Raw genomic sequence first — 18113 nt, forward strand, 5'->3', positions numbered from 1 at the left:
GCTTTTAACCCTGGGTGGGGTGATTTAAATGCATCCCAGCTGAGCCTTTCCACCCCCTGCTCTGGGCTTAAATGGCATTTCCAACCCCTGGTTCTGGTATTTGATCCAGGGACCTTTGAAAGATAAGATCAGTGTTTCAGACTGTGTTTTCACAGGCAGATTTGGCAATTTTGGTGAAATTGTCTTCAGGAGATAAGGCTGGAGACAAGAACTGCTAATGAAGCTCCTGTAGTGCTGGATGATGGAGCACACTCTGATCTCTGCCTTCCGCTGCCATCTCAGATAACCAAGATAAACCCAGATCATTCCCAGATCTCTGTGACTGAGTAAGAAAGAGAAATCCGTCAGGACATGATGGTGGTGGAAGGTCTGCTCTGGGCTGTGTGTTAGCCTGAATTCCTCAACCAGAAAGAGTTAAGGCAGGGGTTAGGTTTTAAGGTGAAATTAAGAAAACAAAATTGAGCAGTTTCAGAGGATGAAATTCTGGCTCCTCCCTGGTTCACGGGAAAGGAATGAGTGGGGAGGGGCTCAGATCTCCCCTCAGAAACTGTTGCAGGGTCAGATCAGGGAGATATTGCAGCAGGCTAATGATCTGGACTGGAAATGAGCAAGAGGAGGCAAGGAGGAGAGTGAAGGAGAAAGTCCCGAGCTGCCTGTAAACCCTGCACTGCTAGAGCTGAGCTTCCCAAGCCAAACAGACAAGTGTACAAGCTACCAGCAAACCAGAGCAAACAATGGAGCTAAACCGCAGGTTCATTGGAAATCTCTCCCGCAGTTCGCAGGTCATTTCCTCCGGTTCCATTGTTCCGCACCGATTTCAGCTGCTCAGCGCTTGCTCGGGGCTATAAAGTGCTGGCCGGCTCCCAGGAACCTCTGCTGGGGTCTGGGAGAAGAAGAGCTTTGCTTGGGCTGGTGAGGAAAGACATTCCTATGTGTGATGGGAGGAGGTGATGGGGGTGTCAGGCTCTGATAAAGCTGCCCTGATAGCGCTTATCTGCAGTGGGACAGAGCCCCCCAGAGCCACAAAGCCCTTGGAATGGCGCCAGGCTGTGCCGGTTCCTGTCTCCTGCCGGAGATCTGTGTTGTCTCATTAGGCTGCATTACCCTCGGAGATGTCGTGATGGATGGGAAACCTTGGGAAACCTTCCTGCCTCCTGAGCGCCCTTAAACCAGCGGGGCCAAATGTGCTCCTGGTGTAATGCCAGTGCCTGCAGTGGGAAAGGAGAACCTGGCTTTACGAGGCTCTGCTCACCCAGCAGCAGCTCCTGGCTGCTCTTTGTGACTTAGGTAAAGGTAAAATGTTGCTGGAGCTGAGAGGGGTCTGAGGATGCTCTCTGAGCCCTGGGGCCTCTCCTGTAGCAGTGATGTCCTGGGAATCCTCCTCCAGAGGTAAGCAGGGCTGGAGCCTCAGACCCAGTGGAACTCTGGGGGCTTCCTCCCCTCTTCACTAGGGGTTAAATCCATCCTAACCCCGGGGGAGGTTGCCTTGGCCTGTGTGCCCAGGGCAATGCCACATGGTGCCTATGGCAAAGGTCTGCAGCAGGCTCAGGAGAAAGTTAGTGTGAGGTTTCCATCTTCAAGGAGGATCACAGCACTGAGATACCCATGGAAAGGATTGTGCTGACACGTCTGGGCTTTTCCACAATTTCTGGGTGTATTACAGAGGACAGGGAGTAGTCCTGGGTTTGTTGAGGTCCCCCTGAGGTCTGTTGCTATAGTCTTCTTTGTGTGGTGGCTTTGTTCTGTGCTGAGCCATGGTGCTGGCCAGACCACTTCTAAATTATCTGATCCAGACACCGTGGCTCATGCTATTATTTCCTTTTGTGTTGATCATCTTCCAGGGCTTGAGGCCAAGGATGGGCTGTGTCTGGTCTGGGTTTAACTTCTTGGCTTCAGGCAAGCCCAAAACTTCCCAGTCCCTCTGGGCTGTTTTAACTTTTCTGGTTGTTTCCAAGACCAACCTTCCGACCTGGCAGAACCATCTCCACAATCAAAGGAAAAAATGGGCAGATATAATTAGCAATGTCAGGCCCAGGCAGCCTGAGTGATTAGACAGGTGCAGATGGCTCTTGGAAATGTGGTCTGTTCCTCTGGCCTGGGGCCATCTGCTGATCTGGGAGGAGGGAACTGGAGATTGAACCGAGTATCTCTTAAATAAACTTCCCAGTAAAGATTAATATCTTTCCAGCTTGATCGACAGCACTGGATTGCTCTAAAGGGAGTTGTAAATAGAAGGAACTCAATGAGATATCGACTGCCACCTCCAGGTTTAGGCACAGATTCCTCCTGTTTCTAAACACGGTTTGTTTCCCACTTCAGGCAGGGTCCTAACAGGCTCTGTAAATACAGTGAGTGGGTTGCCAGGGGAGCTGCTGAGGTAGCCAGGCTCGGGCTAGCAGCAGTTTTGTAAAGTTCTACCCAGATCTTCTCGGCTTCAAGCACCAAGCCACTTCCTCTCCCTGGGGACACGCACACTGCTGACCCTGGTGGCCCCCCAGCTCTGTGCTTTATCACCTCACAGCTGCCTGGGCTGGCGGGTGGGGGGGTGACAGCTGGAGCAGCTGTGGGGCTCCCGAACCTGGGTGCCGATGAGCTGCAGTGAAATACGGCTCCATCAGCACAGCTGCCCGTGTTCCATGCTCACAGCTCGGCGACTGATGGGCTCTGGCGATAAGAGACCTGTCTGCCTAGGGCTTCCTGGCCCCACTGAGTCCCTGGATGCCTCCCGCAGCGTTCCCGGTGTTGCGGGTGAGGACGGAGCCTGTGCGGAGCCGGGGGTGGGGTGAGATGGGAGCAGGAAGAGATGGGAAGGAGCAGAAGAGGGACCAGAAGTCGTGTGGAAGCTGCCACGGGTCCTGCCTGCGTGGAGGGGAGCTCCCACGTCCTCCCCGCCCCCCGGGCGGGACCGGCTGCCCCCCACCCCCCTTTCCCGGGCGGAGGTTCGGGGCGGGCTCAGCGGCGAAGAGCCGGGCACTGCTCCGCTGACCTGCGGGAGACCGGGACCGGACCCAGCCGGGCCGATCAGAACCCAACCGGGCTAAACCCATCCGTGCTGAGCTGAACCGGTACCGGGGCTGCGGGTCCGGCGGGGCGGGCGCTGTCCGCGGTGCTGCAGGCGGGGCGGGCGCTGTCCCCGGTGCTGCAGGAGCGGCCCGGAGCTGCCCCCCCCCCATCCCTCCCCAGACCGACAGCGTCAGTCAGCCCATGTCCCCCCGCCATGGAGGGGAGGGTGTCTGGGGGGGCCGGCTACAACGAGACCCTGCTGCACAAGGTAGGGCTGGGGTAGCCGCGGTGCTCGGAGGGGGGCGGGGGGGCTGCAAAGTGCATGTGGGAGTGTGGGATGGGGGGCATGGAACGTGGGAGCAGCTGTCGGGGCCTGTGCTTGCTTGAACTTCCCCGGCAAACTCTGTCCCTCTTCCCTCCTCGCTCCTCTTGCCCCGGTGGGGTCCATTTGCCACCCCCAGTCCTGGCTCGGTGTGGCGGGGAGGAGGTGGCTGGGCGGCTGCAGCTCTTCCCCGGCCTTGGTCCGGGTCCCTGTCACCTCCCGGGTGACGGTGGGGAGGGGGGCGGTAGGATCGGGGATGTTCAGGAAGCAAAGCTGTCTGTGCTGGAAGCTGGAAAGGGGCCAGCCCCGCGGCACAGCCCTGCGCACCTCCGGAAAGGTCGGGGGGGGGGAGGAGCTGCATCCCGGGGCTGTGTTTTCCAGAGGCAGCTTAAGGAGGTGCAACTGTCCTGCCATGAGATAGCAGCGTCCTAAGAGACGCCCATCCCTGCCCTCCTTTAAAACCCTTCTCTTCTGCGGGTTCCCTGGAACTGTTTTGTCACTCCACCGCACGGAGCGTTGCGCTGCTGTCCCCACAAGGTCTGGGTGCTGCGGGCTCTCCTGGAGAAGGGTTCAGCTCCCTGCAGTCAGACGCTGCCCTGCAACTCCAGGAGCTGTGGAGGAGACGCTGATCTCTGCCGGATCCACCTATCAGTCCTTCTTGCTCTCCTCAAGCTGCTTTGCTGCAGTCCCCAGTGGCTGTGCAGGGACCGACACCCCCGGGGAGCAGGGGGAAAGGCAGGGGTGGGGCAGGGAGGGGGAACGGGCTGGGGCTGTGCGAATCCCTTCGCACAAATCCCAGTCTATTCTTTAACCCTCTCTGCCCAGGGCAACGTGCCCAGCCCGTGATTAGCTGGATAATACCAGTTACTAGGAACTCGCATTGCTGCTGCACACTGAGTGCACAGGACGTGCCTCCAGGGATGACTTAAGAAACTTTGATTCATTGCAAAACCTTAACTCTCTCTTCTCCAGCAATGAGCTCCTGCTGCAAGAAGGGGATAACATTGGTGGAAATGGGCAGAAGAGCTGCCCAGGAAAATGATCATCCCAGGCCCACATTCTCTGCCATTTCCCTGGGTATTTTGCTGCAGCTCCTGGCTGGGTTGCTTGTTGTGCAGAAACAACCCCGCTCTCACTCCAGGGACGTGAGGCAGCAAATACCTTGCTAGATCTTGTTTCTGAGCAAGGAATCACATTTCAGACATGCTGAAAAATCCCAAGAAAGCTTTGCACTCTGGAAGCAAAGGTTAAGTGATTTCTGGTTGGTGGCTAAACCCAGAGCCAGGGAGGAAACAGGGGAAAAATCAAAGTGGGAAAAGCAAAGGTTTTCTTCTGGGGTATTCCAGAAAAGTTTTGCTTCGCATGAAATAACAGATTCTGCCTGCAGGTGATTGAATCCAAATTGTTCTTCCTCCCATTGGATGCTTGGATCTGTTTAGGTGGAACAAGGCCCAGGGAGAGAGGGCTGTGCCCCTGGGCTGTGGTTGGTCCAAGATGCTAGCAGGAGGTTTGCACACAGTGATCCCCAGGGATCTTTGCCAGCTTTTTTTTTTTTTTTTTTTTTTTTTTTTTTTTTTTTTTTCTTTGATGTGCAGCCCTAGAGACCATGTCTGTAGGACTGAAATGCAGCCTCTGCCAGGGCAAGGGTCCAGCAGGGCTGGCAGAGGGACCTCGGTTCTGGCTTGACCCAATGTAAGAGGCTTGGTCACAGTAAAACAGTGCTGAAGCAGGGTGGGCACAGCTCTGAGGTGTCCCTGTGGTGCAAGACCTCTTGAGGTGGCATCCAGCCAGTTGCTCTGAGCAAGAGAGAAGCAGTGCAATTTTGTATGTGGAGCAGGTAAAAATAAATCTTGGTATTACATCCCTGAGAGACCATGAGCAGGGTGGCAGGAGGCTGAATGCAGCCACAGCTTTGCTCTCAGACCTCTCCCTGTGCCCTTGGCTGAGCTCTGCAGGCAGCTGTGCTGGGGTGCACGTACACTATTTGTGGTGATACATCCTAACCTGGGAGCAAGCCTTTGGGTCTGGGGCTTCAGCAAGTCTCTGAGAGCAGCAGAAGAGCCTGTGGAGGGCACCTCTCCCTCCCTTGCATCCCCTGGGGCTGAGGATGAAGCCTGGCAGGCTCCTACAGTCTGCATTTAGTGTGGCTCTGGCCAAGGGGGCTGACAAGAGGCAGAGGCAGTCTGGAACTTGGGCATCCCAGCCTGAGGTTTCAGTGGCTGGGTAGCCACATCCACACCACAGTGGGGTTTTAATTCTTTTATGTTTATTTCACAGCCAAGGTGGTTTCCACCGTGCTGTACCTCCACAGAGCCCATGAGCTTTTCCTGAAGTCACTGGGAAAGTCTCTTGGCTGATTCAGGTCAACTTTTACTATTATTAAGTCATGAAGCAATTCCTGAATGGTCTCTATTCTAAATTCCAATTAAATTATTGATAGGGGAGCCTGTCTTTTATACATGTTCTCTGTAAATTCTGGGCTCTGGAGGCTTTCTGTTCCTCATTCCAGCCAGCTCTCCTCCCTCCATAATTAATGTCCTTCTCTGCATTAACTGCTCCCAAGGAGGGCACTGCAGGGTGCAGCTGGGCTTGTTGAACCTCCCAGCACCAGTATTTTACTAGGAATAGTGTAGCACCAGAAAAAAAAAAAAAAAAAAAGTAGCACTGGAATGTGTGAGACCCACGGTAATGAACTCCTGGGGTGTTTCCTGTGTGTCTGCTCTGGAGCAGATCCCACTCTCTACACAAGGAATGTGCTTGGGCCCCGGGGCAGAGACAAGGAGGGGTTGGACAGGAAAATTTCCCCCAGGGAAAGGGGTGACCCAGCTCCTCTGGCCCATGTGCAAGGGCTCACCCAGAGATTTCTGCCTCTCCACACCCCCCAGCTCCTGTGCAGGCTCCCAGCCTGGGGGCTGCTCTGGATGTACAAGTGACCCGAAAACAGCCCCGTGTCTGCTTAGGGAGGAGGCAGAGATCTCCAGCTGAAGATCTGCATGTTGCTGCCTCTCAGCACAGGGGCTGTGTGGCTGGCAGAGGTGCAGAGCTGCCTCCTGCCAACAGCTGTGCTCAGCAGATCAGGAGTTGGGGATTTGTTTTTCCGAGGGAAAACCCTGATTCACCAAAGTGAATCAGCACTGAGAGGCTCCGGGCAAGTTATGGGGTGTTGATTTCTGCAGAGCAGGATGCTGGGGTCCTGCTAGCCCATGTTTCTGTGTGTTTGTAGTCCTCAAGCTCCTTGAATTTTGGATCATCCCACTCCTCTGGGGTCCGTGGGGTGGCAGGAACCACTGGGCTGGGTGCTGTGGTGTGTGACTGCATCCCCCACAGCCTGCTGGGGTGTGAAATGGGGTCGTGATCCTCCAGGGCTGTTCAGGCACTTGATTAAACATGTTTCTTCATGCTCATCCACCCTGCATTTCCCCAGGAGGAGTGTGCAGTGCCTGAAGTGGTGCCAGGCTGGGTTTAACCCTGCAGTGCAGGGTGATGGAGAGATGGGAGCAGCAGTGCATGAAGCCTCCCCTGGCACTCAGAAAGATGCTGAAGCAACAGCTCCTGCTTGGTGGCAAAGAGTGGCCTTTGAGATGTCACCTGGTGTGGGGATGAAGGGCTGAGGTGTCCTGAAACAGAGCAGGGCTGCTGGAGCTTCTTTGAACTGAACACAGATCAAGGGGGGAAGTAGCAGATGCAGCAAAGTTTGGCAGAAGTGGAGGCAGGGAGTGGGGAAGGTCAATCCCAGCACCTTGCTGGCCCAGGGCTGGCAGAGGGGACACTGTCCTGGGGCTGCCTCAGTGCTTGTCAGGGCTGCAGCTCTGGGAATCTTCATGTCCTGAAAGACAGAGCCAAACCCACTTCTGAGCAAGCAGCCAGATAGCAGAGTGTTTATTTTCACTTGTGATGCTGTGAAAGGGTTGGAAGCATCTCAGCCTTTTCAGTTTCCTGAAAGGATGGGAATGTTTCCCAACAAAACCCAGACATAGGCAGAGAGGGGTTTGCATTTGGACTGTTGGTCTCCCTTAGGCTGGGGATCTGGGGGAACACGAGCAGGAGCAGAAGGGAGATGGGCTCCCCAGGGATGCAGTGGGTGTTCCAGGGCCATGGGCTGGCTCAGGAGGTGATGATAATGTCACAGAAGAGCTCACTCATCCCTTCAGCTCAGAGACAAGTAAGCTTTGCTCCCTGCTGGAGAGCCCTTGGGCTTCCCAAGAAGGGCTGGAGGGCAGAGGGACTGCATGACTCTAAACCCAGCATCCTGCTGGGAAGAAGCAGGAGAAGACCACAGTGTTAGTGCAGCATAAAGACATCCCCGTGTCCTGGAGGGGCTGCCTGGCTCTGGTGGTGACTGTGAGCAGCAGCTGCAGGAGATGTTTTCTTTAATAAACAGTTTTGGACTTAATCCAGCACCTCCAGAGTCCTCCTAAAGAGGTTTTCTGCCAGGGCTGTGTGAGCCAAGGCTGCCTCTGCCCAGCAGCTTCTCCAGCCAGGGCAGGAGCATCTCTCCTGCTCACCCTCCACGATGAGCTGTGCTTTGCTTTCTCTTCCACCTCTCTGCACTTGGAGAGGGCACAGAGGGGCTCTTGCCCAAAGCTCAGCCCAGGACACATTCCATTTATCATAGAGGTGGTCAGAGGGGTGGAAATTCCTCCCTGGGCAGAACCAGAGGTGACAGTGAAGGCCAAGAAGCAGCAGGATGAGCCATCTGGCACCCAGCAGCCCGTGGGGACAATCTGCTGCTGAGCAGGGCTGTGCAGAGTTGTGCCATGGGGCTGCCACAGGGCTCGTGGCTCTGCCAGGGCTGGGGTTCCCTGCTCCCTCCTGATCCTGCTGTGTGCATTGCCCCAGCACCCCCTCCCCAAACACCCAGCTCAGGCTGCACACTGTGCCTGCAGGCTTGAGCATCACCTTGTTCCCATGTGCTGATGCCTCTGATCTGCTCCTTGCAGACAATCCTGGTTGGAGACAGCGGTGTGGGGAAGACATCTCTGCTGGTCCAGTTTGACCAGGGCAAGTTCATCCCTGGCTCCTTCTCTGCCACTGTGGGCATCGGTTTTACGGTAAGAGCCTGATCCCTGGTGCCTGAGCTGTGCAGCCTCACCCACCCTTGGGGCAGGCAGCACTTTTATTTGGGCAATCGTAATGGTTCTGCCCCTATGGTTCTGCCTTTGGAGCAGCCCCGCTCTCCCAGCCAGCCTGTGTCCTGCCTGTACATCCCAGGGCCCTGATGAAAAGCCAGGCAGATGGTAGCAGTGCCTGGGAAAAGCACTCAGCCATCATCCAGTGCTATTTACAGAGCTGCCGCGGGGCTGGTGAGTGGCTCTGAAGCGTCTGTGTCCCCTCCTGGGGGAGCTGGGGACAGAGACAGCACTTGGGAGCTCACTGCAGAGTGAGACCAGTGTCACCCCAGCAGCCAGGGCAAGGCTGGGGCTCAGCAAGAGGAGACTATTGGTCACAGGGATTTTCTCTCTAGTTCAGGACAAGGAAGCATGGAACCATGGTACTGGGAGGGAGACTCTGGGGACAAGCAGCCCAGAGGCTGAGAGCCAAAGGTGTCCCTGTGATCCCTGGGCAGGCAGAGGAGGCTCAGATATGCTCCTCTGACCTTTGCCAGATCCTGGCTGCCTCGTTTCTCCTGCAGCACACATTGCCATGGGGTGGTGATGCTCAACCAGACATTTTTCCTGCCTAGGCCACTCCATGGGCACCAGCAAGGTTTGCCACATCATTCCAGCCCCCTTACCCAGCAAGCTGCAGGGGAGCTCAGCTGCTTCCAGCAGCTCCAAGTGCCTCCTGCTTTCAGCTCTGGCCACTGAGCATATATAAACTATAAGTCTGGGTCTGAGCACAGTTATGGGACTGGAAATTCAGGTTCCCTTTCCAAGGGGGCAGATGAAAACTTGTCTGGGGCAGGAGCAGGCACCCGGGGCAGGAGCAGAGGCACCTGGTATCTCTGCCATCGCATCTCCTGCAGCCGTGAGGCCTTCACCTGGAGAGCAAGGGGCTGGAGCAGGATGCTGGGGGGTGAGGACCGGGATGGGGGTGGCCCCGGCAGCAGGCCCAGCCCCACAGTGGCTTCCGCTGCTGCCGCCGGTTTCCTCCTGCTCCGCCGCTCCTCGGGGTTGAGCCGGGGCCCCTCTCGGCAGCCTTCGGGGCTGCAGCGGGACAAGGCAAACCCCAAACCCCTCCCCATCTCGAGTGGGCTGGGGGAGGTGGGAGCGGGGGCTGCCGTCCCCACCGAGCCGGGGTGGCCGGGAGTGATTTGGCAGCAGCGGGGTCTCCATCCCCGCACCCCGGGGTGACGGGGGGGAGCTGTTCGGGGGACGTGCCAGGGCTCTGCCCGCCCTCCGGTACCGCCCGGCCCCTGGCAAACCCCAGCACCACGCTGTGGGGGTGCAGGGAGGAGTGGGGTGAAGTTTCCAGCTTTGAGCCTCCTCTTCCTCATCCCTTTGCCGGGCTGGGCAGGAAAGCGGCCGGGACACAGCCTGAGGTGTGGCGTTGGCCAGGGAAGACGAGGAGGAGGAGGGAGGAAGGCGGGCCGGGCCGGGTGGGGACTGCAGCTCCCATCGCCTCCGGGATTCAGCGGTTCCGATCGGACGCACCATGAGCAACCCCGACGGGGCGGCGGAGAGCGGGACCCCCCCGGTAGAGAGCGGGACCCCTCCGGTAGAGAGCGGGACCCCTCCGGCGGGGAGCGGGGAGCCCCCGGTGCTGCCCCCGGACTACGAACTGACCGGCAAGGTGGGAGGAGGTGGGAGCGCAGGGATGGACCTACTGGAGGTGGAGGTTGGGACTCGGGCCCCCAGTCCGGGGTGGACAAGGGAGGGTCCAAGGGGATGCCGGGGGCCGCCCGCTTCCTCCGCTGCCGGGGTGGTGCCCAGGAAGCGGCTGCGGGCCGGGGAAGGGGAAGGGGAAGGAGGTGTCGGACCCAGCTCAGCCCCCACAGCCCTGCCTGCCCCTGCCCTTGTCCCGAGTGGGCAGAGGAAGCAGATGTGGGCTCAGTCGCCCCAGAGCCAGCCCAGGGCCCCGCAGCCCCCCACATCCCCCTGCCAGAAACTGAGGTGGAAAACCCCTCCCCAAGTGTCACCCCTGTTCCTGCTCAGCCCAGGGTCCTCCCGGGGAAGCACCCTCCTCTTCCCAGCAGCACAGAGGGGGCACGGGACCTATGATCTTTTTACCAGAAAAATTTCATACACAGCCCCAGGCTGAGCCCAACACCCACGGTCCCACACCCAAGGCCTCCCCCTGCTTTGCCTCGCTGGCTCCCAAAGCTGCCACCTCCCCCGAACTCCTTTTATTCCTCTGCCTTTATCTTCTCTGCTCTGACTACTTTCTGTGGAAGGCGATTTTTTTCTTTGAGGGGGGAAATCTGTTGCCAACACGATCTGGAGTGGGGTAGAGGTAGAACCAAGTGGTGTTCCCAGCAGAACCCCAGCCTGGGCTGGGTCAGGGTGGCCCAGGGAAGGATTTGATCAGTGCTGTGAACTGGCAGGAGGCAAAACATTTCCAGCCCTGGGTTGGCCTGCAGGATTTTTGCTGTGCCACCCCTGCCCACAGTGGCCATGGCTCACTGCCTCTTCAGCCCATTTTCTTTCCAGGTTCCAGTGTCCCCCCAGGGTGGGCTCACAGGGTTGGACCTTCTTGCCAGTGCCCTGCTTGCTGCCATTTTTAGGCAAGGGACTGCAGTCAGCCTCTGGGTGATTACTGCCCAGCAGGTGCTGGTGAGCAGGGAGGGGCATGGTGAGTCGGGGCAGTACCACTGCTGGTTCTGGCTGCTGCCTGCCCGGGTCCTGCGGTGCTGTGGTGATCAGGGAGCTGGGCTGAGCTGTTTGCTTAGCAGGAGGGGAAAAGGTGCTGTGTTTGCTTTGGTGTCTGTGGCAGGCAGGGCTCTGGGCACCGGGAGGGTGAGACTCCCAGACACAGTGGGTTTGCTCAGGCCCTCGGGCTGGGCACTCCCAGGCTGGGTGCAAAGCTTGGGTGAAGGTGGCTCCATGTGTCTGAGACATTGGGCCAGTTCTCCAGGAGCCTCCTGGGATAGGAGATGGCCAGGAGTTGGCCAGGAAACATCTCTTCTTGCTATGGTACCTGCCTTCCCACCAGCTCTCATCTGGTGCTCTTCACTCTGTTGGCTGGGGGCTGCCCTGGGGCACTGCTCGGCTGCACCCTCAGGGGTCCCACCCCATCTTATCCCCAGCCCTCACAAGGCTCCCCATACCAGGCAGGACCAGTCCTGAGGGAAAAAATGGAGGGACACAAGGGACCCTGGGGGCTCAGCACCCCTCCCTGTCCCACTGACACCTCTCTGTGCGCCCATCTTGCAGGTGATGTTACTTGGAGACTCTGGCGTGGGGAAAACCTGCTTCCTGCTCCAGTTCAAAGACGGGGCCTTTCTCTCCAGGATGTTCATAGCCACCGTGGGCATAGATTTCCGGGTGAGACTGCCAGGCCCTTGCCATCCCCCAACCCACACCTCGGACAGAATGGGGTGCTGGAGTTGGGGGGGAGCTGGGGGTTTCCAGCCTCTGCACCCCAAATAAACTCCCAGCTGGCTGCAGGTGCTTGCTGAAACCCTTCCACTTCTCCCTGGGAGAGCAGTAACAGACAGAAGAACCCACTGGGAACATCCCCTCTTGTCTTTAAATCAGCAGAAAGCCAGGTTCTAGCCCATCCCAGCTGGTGGGCAGCTGCACACTCCACTGGCAAGGCTGAGGCTACCAGCTCGAGGGGGCAAACACTGCTGGCTGTAATTTTGTGCCTTAAAAGGGCTGAAATGGGCTCTGAGGAGTTGTGAAGGTCACAGGATCTGTGTTCAACCCGTCCTGTTACTCCCTGTCTGCAGGGTGGCTGTGGGGCTGCAGGGTCAGGCAGAGCTCTGCAGGGCAGAGCTGGGTTTCAGGAGGCTCGAAGTGCTTGGGGGGGTCCCCTGGGCAGAGCTCTGCTCACACGTGTTGAGTGCTGCTGGTGTTTCCTCCACCACTGCTCTGGTTCTTTGCTGCCTGGGCTGCTCTTGGTTTGCAGGGAGGATGCTGGGGGGGGGGATGTCAGTGAGCAGGGCAGGGGGAGAGGGCTGGGGATTCACTTTGGATGGAGTCTCCTAGCCTGGCCTTCCAACAAAGTCATGAAAGAAGGAAAATCTGCTGTGTCCCACTGCTGGGATGGGTGCTGGTGGCCCCAGGAGTGTTCTCAGCTCTGCCCCGTGCACGTGTGCCCTCCAGCAGCTCTCAGCTTGCTGCTGGTAGGTAATTACCTGAGGCTCCTAGGGCACAGGTTTTGTTTTATTCAGCCCATTTTGTCAAACTTGGCCACCTCCACATCAGCTGAATTTCCATTTCAAACAATTCCAGAACCAAATTATATCTAGGGGTCTTCTCTTTCCAGCATCATCCCTCCAAGTGCAATTCTTTAAGACTCTTAAAATAGCCCTTTTGGTAACTCCTGCTTTTCTCTTCTTGGGTCTCTGGAGAGAAGTCCCTGCACTTCTGAGTGGGTACAGTGACTGCTTAAGTTCTCTTTGATAACTCTCACTTGCAAATGCTCCTTCCCTTCCCTGCTCCCAGCCTGGCTGCAGGGTTGAGCATCCCTGATGTTTGTCTGCAAACTGCCCCGACCTGGGAGGTTTCCTCCTCCTGTGCTGGATAAAGCTACTGCAGCCTCCAACCCCCCAGCTCAGTGTGTGTGTGACCACCCTGAAGGACCAACCAAGTCTCCCATGAGCCTGGAAACTCGAGCTGGAGCATCCCCAGGCAGCTCACAACACCCGAAAGTCTCAAATTGCTGCAAATAGCCCCATTTTTTAGGACAGTGATGGTTCCTTTAGCACGTGGAGCAGAGGAATCCTGGTGGAAGGGCTTTATGGTGGGCAGACATTATAAAAGCAGGCCAAGGTGTTATTATAAATGCACATTTGTACACAGTTCATGCCAGACCTGCCCAGTTCCTCAGCTCTGTCTGGCTTCCCCTGGCCAGGTGGGCAGGGGCTGGAGCAGGTCAGTGTCCCCAGGCTTTGTGAGGCAGCCTCCATCCTTAGCTGGCTCATTTGGGGTCCAGAAGCCCAGTAGAGGGGTTCTGGATGTAGGAGATGAGCAAGGCACCACATCCCAAGCAGGCTGGAGTCTTGCCCTGTCCTGATTCTGCCCCTTTCCACCCCAGCCCTGGGGGATGCTGTGCCACGGGGGTCCCTCAGCTGCCCCCCCAGCAGGAACAGGGTTTGTAGCAATGAGGCTTCAGTGTTCAGCCCCATGGGCAGCCTGGACAGCCCAGCTGCAGAAGAGCAGGGCCTGGCCAGCTCCACACCAGGGCTGATGGACCTGCTGTCCTTCTCTTCTGCAGAACAAAGTGGTGGCTGTGGATGGCGTGAAGGTGAAGTTGCAGGTGAGCTTTGGGAGGGGGGGGTGAGCATTTCCCAGCCATGCCGCTGGGAAAAGTCCCTGGATGGATCATTGAGTGGGCTGGGAGCTGCAGGGACATCCCCAGATTGGGGGGGGTCCCCTCCCTGCTCTCACTGGGGTGGCTTTTTGGCAGATTTGGGACACTGCAGGCCAGGAGCGTTTCCGCAGCGTCACCCATGCCTACTACAGGGATGCTCAAGGTGGGTTTGGGGTCTGGGGGGGATGGGGGAGAGCAGCTGGAGTGCATCCCTGCACTGGGGCAATGCCTCTGCCTCTTCCCTTCCAGCCTTGCTCCTGCTGTATGATATCACCAGCAAGATGTCCTTTGACAACATCCGTGTGAGTCCCCTCTGTGGTTTGGGAAGGGGTTTATTGGGGGGGTGGTTGCCCAGCATGGCTGGCGGGGTGTTTGGGGCAGTCTGAAGCATGTTCTATATAAAAGCATTGGTTGTTTTGGCCAGACAGAGCTGGCTGGGAGCTTGTCCCTGGGGTGCCTGGCTGGGTGCTGCACGGCTGGGTGACTTTTGGGTTAGGGAGACGGGAAATGGCTGGAGGGGGAAAAGGCAGCTTGGGATGGATGTGAGCTACACAGAGGCTTGGGTCCTAGCCAGGAGACAGGGCGTTTTCAGGCTGGAATGGTTCCTGTACCAAAAAAAAAAAAAAAAAAAAAAAAAAAGTCATTTCCCTGTCATCACGGGGGTGTGGGAGGGACCAGGGTGGTGCTGTCCCCATCACAGCCCTGCTGCCCCACAGGCCTGGCTGACCGAGATCCATGAGTATGCCCAGAAGGATGTGGTCATCATGCTGCTGGGCAATAAGGTATGTGCAGGGTGCTCCTTCACCCCACAGTTTGCTGTGCCATGCTGTGCCATGCCATGCTGTGCCACGCTGTGCCACATTGTGCCACGTTGTGCCATGCTGTGCCACACTGTGCCACGATGTGCCACGCTGTGCCACGCTGTGCCATGCTGTGCCATGCTGTGCCACGATGTGCCACGCTGTCCCCGTGGCCAGGGAGGGATGCAGCTGGGGGGGGTGAGGTTTCTGCCAGCCGGGTACACCCTGCCTACATCCTCCCCCAGGATCTGCTGCTTTCTGGGCTCAGCCAGGCCCAGAGGTGACCCCAGGGGCTTAGGGGGGGTCCGGGGAGCCCGTGGCCTGGCAGCCAGGGGGGGGCAGCACCGGGCTGAGGCTCCCGTAGGGGATGCTCCTGGGAGGGGATGATGCTATCCAGCTCCTGGATGCACCCCCAGATCCCAGGTAGCCCCAAGTCCCAAATGCCCAACCAGGTCACAGATTCTTTTCTGTGGTCCCAGATGTTTCCAGGTGCCCAACTGGTCACTGGATGTTCTCCTGGGACTGGATGGTCCCTGGATGGTGCTGGGTACTCGATGCCCAGCAAGGCACCAGAAAACCCCTTGGGTTCTCTATGCACCCAGGTCTCCAGTATCCCCAGGTCCTGGGTGTCCCCTCAATCCTCAATGCCACCAGGTCTCAGATGCTCAACTGGTCCCAGATTCTCCTCTGGGCACTGAATTTTCCTGGGTCCCTGATGCCCCCAGCTTCTGGCAGCCCCCCCCATACCCTACACCACCCACCTCCTACATGTCCCCAGGATGTCACCTGGCCCTGCTACATAGTGACACTTCCTTCCCTTCCCTCTCACAGGCCGACGTGACCAGTGAGCGGGCTGTGAGGACAGAGGATGGAGCATCACTGGCCAGGGTGAGTCCTGCCGGGGTCTGACCCAGCTGCAGTCCTCCCCCAGCAGTCACACATCACTCAGGGTCCCTGTGTCACCTCCTCTGCTGGGTGCCTGGGCCTGCCGGGCTCCAGCATGGGCAGCGTGGCAGCTGCTCATATGTGAAACCTGGGGGCAAGGCAGGGAGGGGACAGCACCTTGTCCCTAAGCCTCAGCCATGGTGATGGGGACAATTGGGAGGGACAGGACGTTTTGGGGCTGGGGGCTGACAGGGCTGTGCTGCCCTTCCAGGAGTACGGGGTGCCTTTCATGGAGACGAGCGCCAAGACGGGCATGAACGTGGAGCTGGCCTTCCTGGCCATTGCCAAGTGAGTACCTGGGGGACAAGGGAGATGTCCCCTGCATCCCCACCACCCCCCACACCAGCACTGGCATGGGTGGGTTGGGGTAACGTGGCCCCACCACCCCAGGGAGCTGAAGGACCGCGCGCTGCAGCCCCCGGACGAGCCCCGCTTCCAGATCCACGACTACATCGAGTCACAGAAGCAGAGATCTGGGTGCTGTGCCTTCTCCTGAGAGCAGCCAGGAGGAGCCAGCAGCCCCAGGGGTGCAGGCAGGTGGGAAGCAGGGCAGGGGCCCAGTCCTGCCCTCGAGCACCCAAGGAACCCGGGCTCTGCCAAGCCAGGCGTGGATGGGGAGAGACTCGTGCACGAGGAGAGGCATCATCCTGACTCCAGGATCCAGGGGCTGAGTCCTGCTGCCCTGCAGAGCCTTGTCTGGAGCTCACCAGGTGCCACGGGAGGAAGAATGGTGGTGTGATGCCTGCCAGCCTGGCCAGCAAGCCCTGGTGATGCCTCCAGACCTGAGCACACTGCAAGATGTGGCCCCGTGTCCTGCCAAGAGACCCCTGGAGAGGCCATGGCCACGTCCCCCACAGCCTGGCCCTCCCGTCCCCTGCAGCCATCCCTGCTTTCAGCACTGCACTCCCTGGGGATTCTGGGCTCTGCTTTCCCTCCAAGGAGCCTCATCTCTTCCTCCTGGGGCTGCCCCACACTCAGCCGTGGCTCTTCACTGCTGCTCTTGGCTTTTATCCTCCTGCCACCATGAGGGCACTGATGTCCCCATTGTATCCAAGCCTGGGCTTGGGAAGTGTCTGGCCAAGCCAGCTCCCTGCCCCTGAGCTGCTGTGAGAAATACAACTCCCCTGGGAGCACCCAAGCTGTGCTTGGGGCACTTCTAGTACACATAGAAATGTGAAAACCCCCTCATTTCCCCCCTCTTCTAGCCACAGGAATTAAGAGACACTTTTTTTTTTTTTTTTTTTTTTTTTTTAAATGAGAAAAGCCTTTTTCTTTTCAATCCCTCCAGACAAAACCATCTCCAGCCTCATGCAAGCTGAAGCTGTTGAGGAGGAGATGTCCACAGTGGCCTGGAGCAGCAGCTGGGTGCCAGGGCAGGCTGGATTTCTCTGGTACCACTGTGTATGTAATGCCACTGGTCCTTCCTGCCACTGGCAAATCACTGCTGAAACCCACTCTCTGGGGAGCAGATGCCTGAGATGCTTCAGCAAGCAAGGGCTGCTACTTTGGTCACCAGCAGGTCCCATGTTCCTGCACATCCTGGTGCCCAGCCTGGCCCTGTGACCCCTCCAGTTCCCTCAAGTGCTACCCAGGGTGGTGGGACAGTGAATATTTGGTTATTTAGATGAAGAGCTGATGCAGAGGGCATGGCACTGCTGCACATAGGATTCAGGGTCTGTCCATCACATCCATCCCCTCCAGCATCTTCCCCAGCCTTGTACCCAAGCTGATTGCCTCTCATCAGCTCTGGGGCCTCCTTTGCCTCTGCTCCGCTCCTGGGTCCCTTTTTGCAAGTTTACAGATTAAAGCTGGGTATTTTTGGAGGCTTTGCATCTGCCTGTTTGTTTTTTTTATTGTGTGAGAAATCCCTGCCCCAAGTCAGCGACGTGGGAGGCTGCTGCATCCAAGTGCTGCAGAGCATTGGGGCTGAGGGGGGGTCTGGGAGCAGCCTTGGGGAGGGGGAAGCACCCACAGCCCCTTCCTCCCCACGGAGCCTTTGGTTGCACATTTCAGACAGTCCAAAGGTGAGAGGGGAAGTGTAAACATGGCCTGTTAAATTAAAACCAACCTCCTCCCCTGCTGTTCTCATGGTGCGGAGTCCAGCATTCCCCAAATAACTCTGTCTTCCCACCAATGGCATCGCTGCTGCTGCTTGGCTGATGTCTGCAAAAAATGCTGGATGGCTTCAACACAAACAGACGTTGGCTCTTTTCTGTTTTCCCCCCCTCCAGCCTGAGGTCTCTTCACGTCAGGCTGAGTCGTCAAGGGCCTGGGCAGGAGGAGGCAGCTGGGGTGCCATGGTGCTGCCTGCACCCTGCCAGCCCACGGGTGCTGCCGGACCCAGTAACAGCTCCAGCTGTTTCCTGTGCTGCTGTCTTTCCTTCTTATCATGGTCCCGTGCTCAAACCAGCCCTCTTGAAGATGGTTTTATTTCCTGACATGGGGTAGAGTTCCCAAAATGTGTTCCCCCCCTCGATGCCCCCCCAAAACACTCACACTCGTGGGGCTGTGCTGCTCACTAACCCTTTGCTAAGGGGAGGGCTGTGCCAAACCGGTGCTGTAGGAGATGGACCCCCTCCTGCTGCTGCCACGGTTGTTCTGGGACCGTACGCTGACACTTGCCCTGG

The 18113-nt window shown here is 57.8% G+C and overlaps 1 protein-coding gene across 3 annotated transcripts; it reads left to right on the top strand.

Moving 5' to 3' along the window:
• Positions 1-2943: 2943 nt before the first annotated feature.
• Positions 2944-17309, top strand: RAB37 (RAB37, member RAS oncogene family). 3 transcript variants are annotated; one of them, XM_071764069.1, is made up of 9 exons: positions 2944-3271; positions 8266-8376; positions 13646-13687; positions 13838-13904; positions 13991-14043; positions 14458-14523; positions 15373-15429; positions 15698-15774; positions 15877-17309. In XM_071764069.1, exons 1-9 carry the CDS (start codon positions 3218-3220, stop codon positions 15980-15982), a joined length of 633 nt encoding a protein of 210 aa, XP_071620170.1. In that variant the 5' UTR covers positions 2944-3217; the 3' UTR covers positions 15983-17309. The 3 variants fall into 3 exon arrangements, with proteins under 3 accessions (XP_071620170.1, XP_071620171.1, XP_071620169.1); XM_071764068.1 differs by lacking the exons at positions 2944-3271; positions 8266-8376 and adding exons at positions 8792-10057; positions 11638-11748; XM_071764070.1 differs by lacking the exons at positions 2944-3271; positions 8266-8376 and adding an exon at positions 8788-10057.
• The last annotated feature ends 804 nt before the right edge of the window (positions 17310-18113 follow it).

The sequence above is a fragment of the Heliangelus exortis genome, chromosome 20 (genome assembly GCF_036169615.1).
Source record: "Heliangelus exortis chromosome 20, bHelExo1.hap1, whole genome shotgun sequence".
Lineage (NCBI taxonomy): Eukaryota > Metazoa > Chordata > Aves > Apodiformes > Trochilidae > Heliangelus > Heliangelus exortis.

Excerpts from the sequence above, each read along its gene's own strand:
- RAB37 (XM_071764068.1), top strand. The coding sequence starts at position 9,920 with ATGAGCAACCCCGACGGGGCGGCGGAGAGCGGGACCCCCCCGGTAGAG. Across the intron at positions 14,044-14,457 it reads TGTCCTTTGACAACATCCGT|GCCTGGCTGACCGAGATCCA; the intron begins GTGAGTCCCCTC and ends GCTGCCCCACAG. Across the intron at positions 15,430-15,697 it reads ATGGAGCATCACTGGCCAGG|GAGTACGGGGTGCCTTTCAT; the intron begins GTGAGTCCTGCC and ends CTGCCCTTCCAG.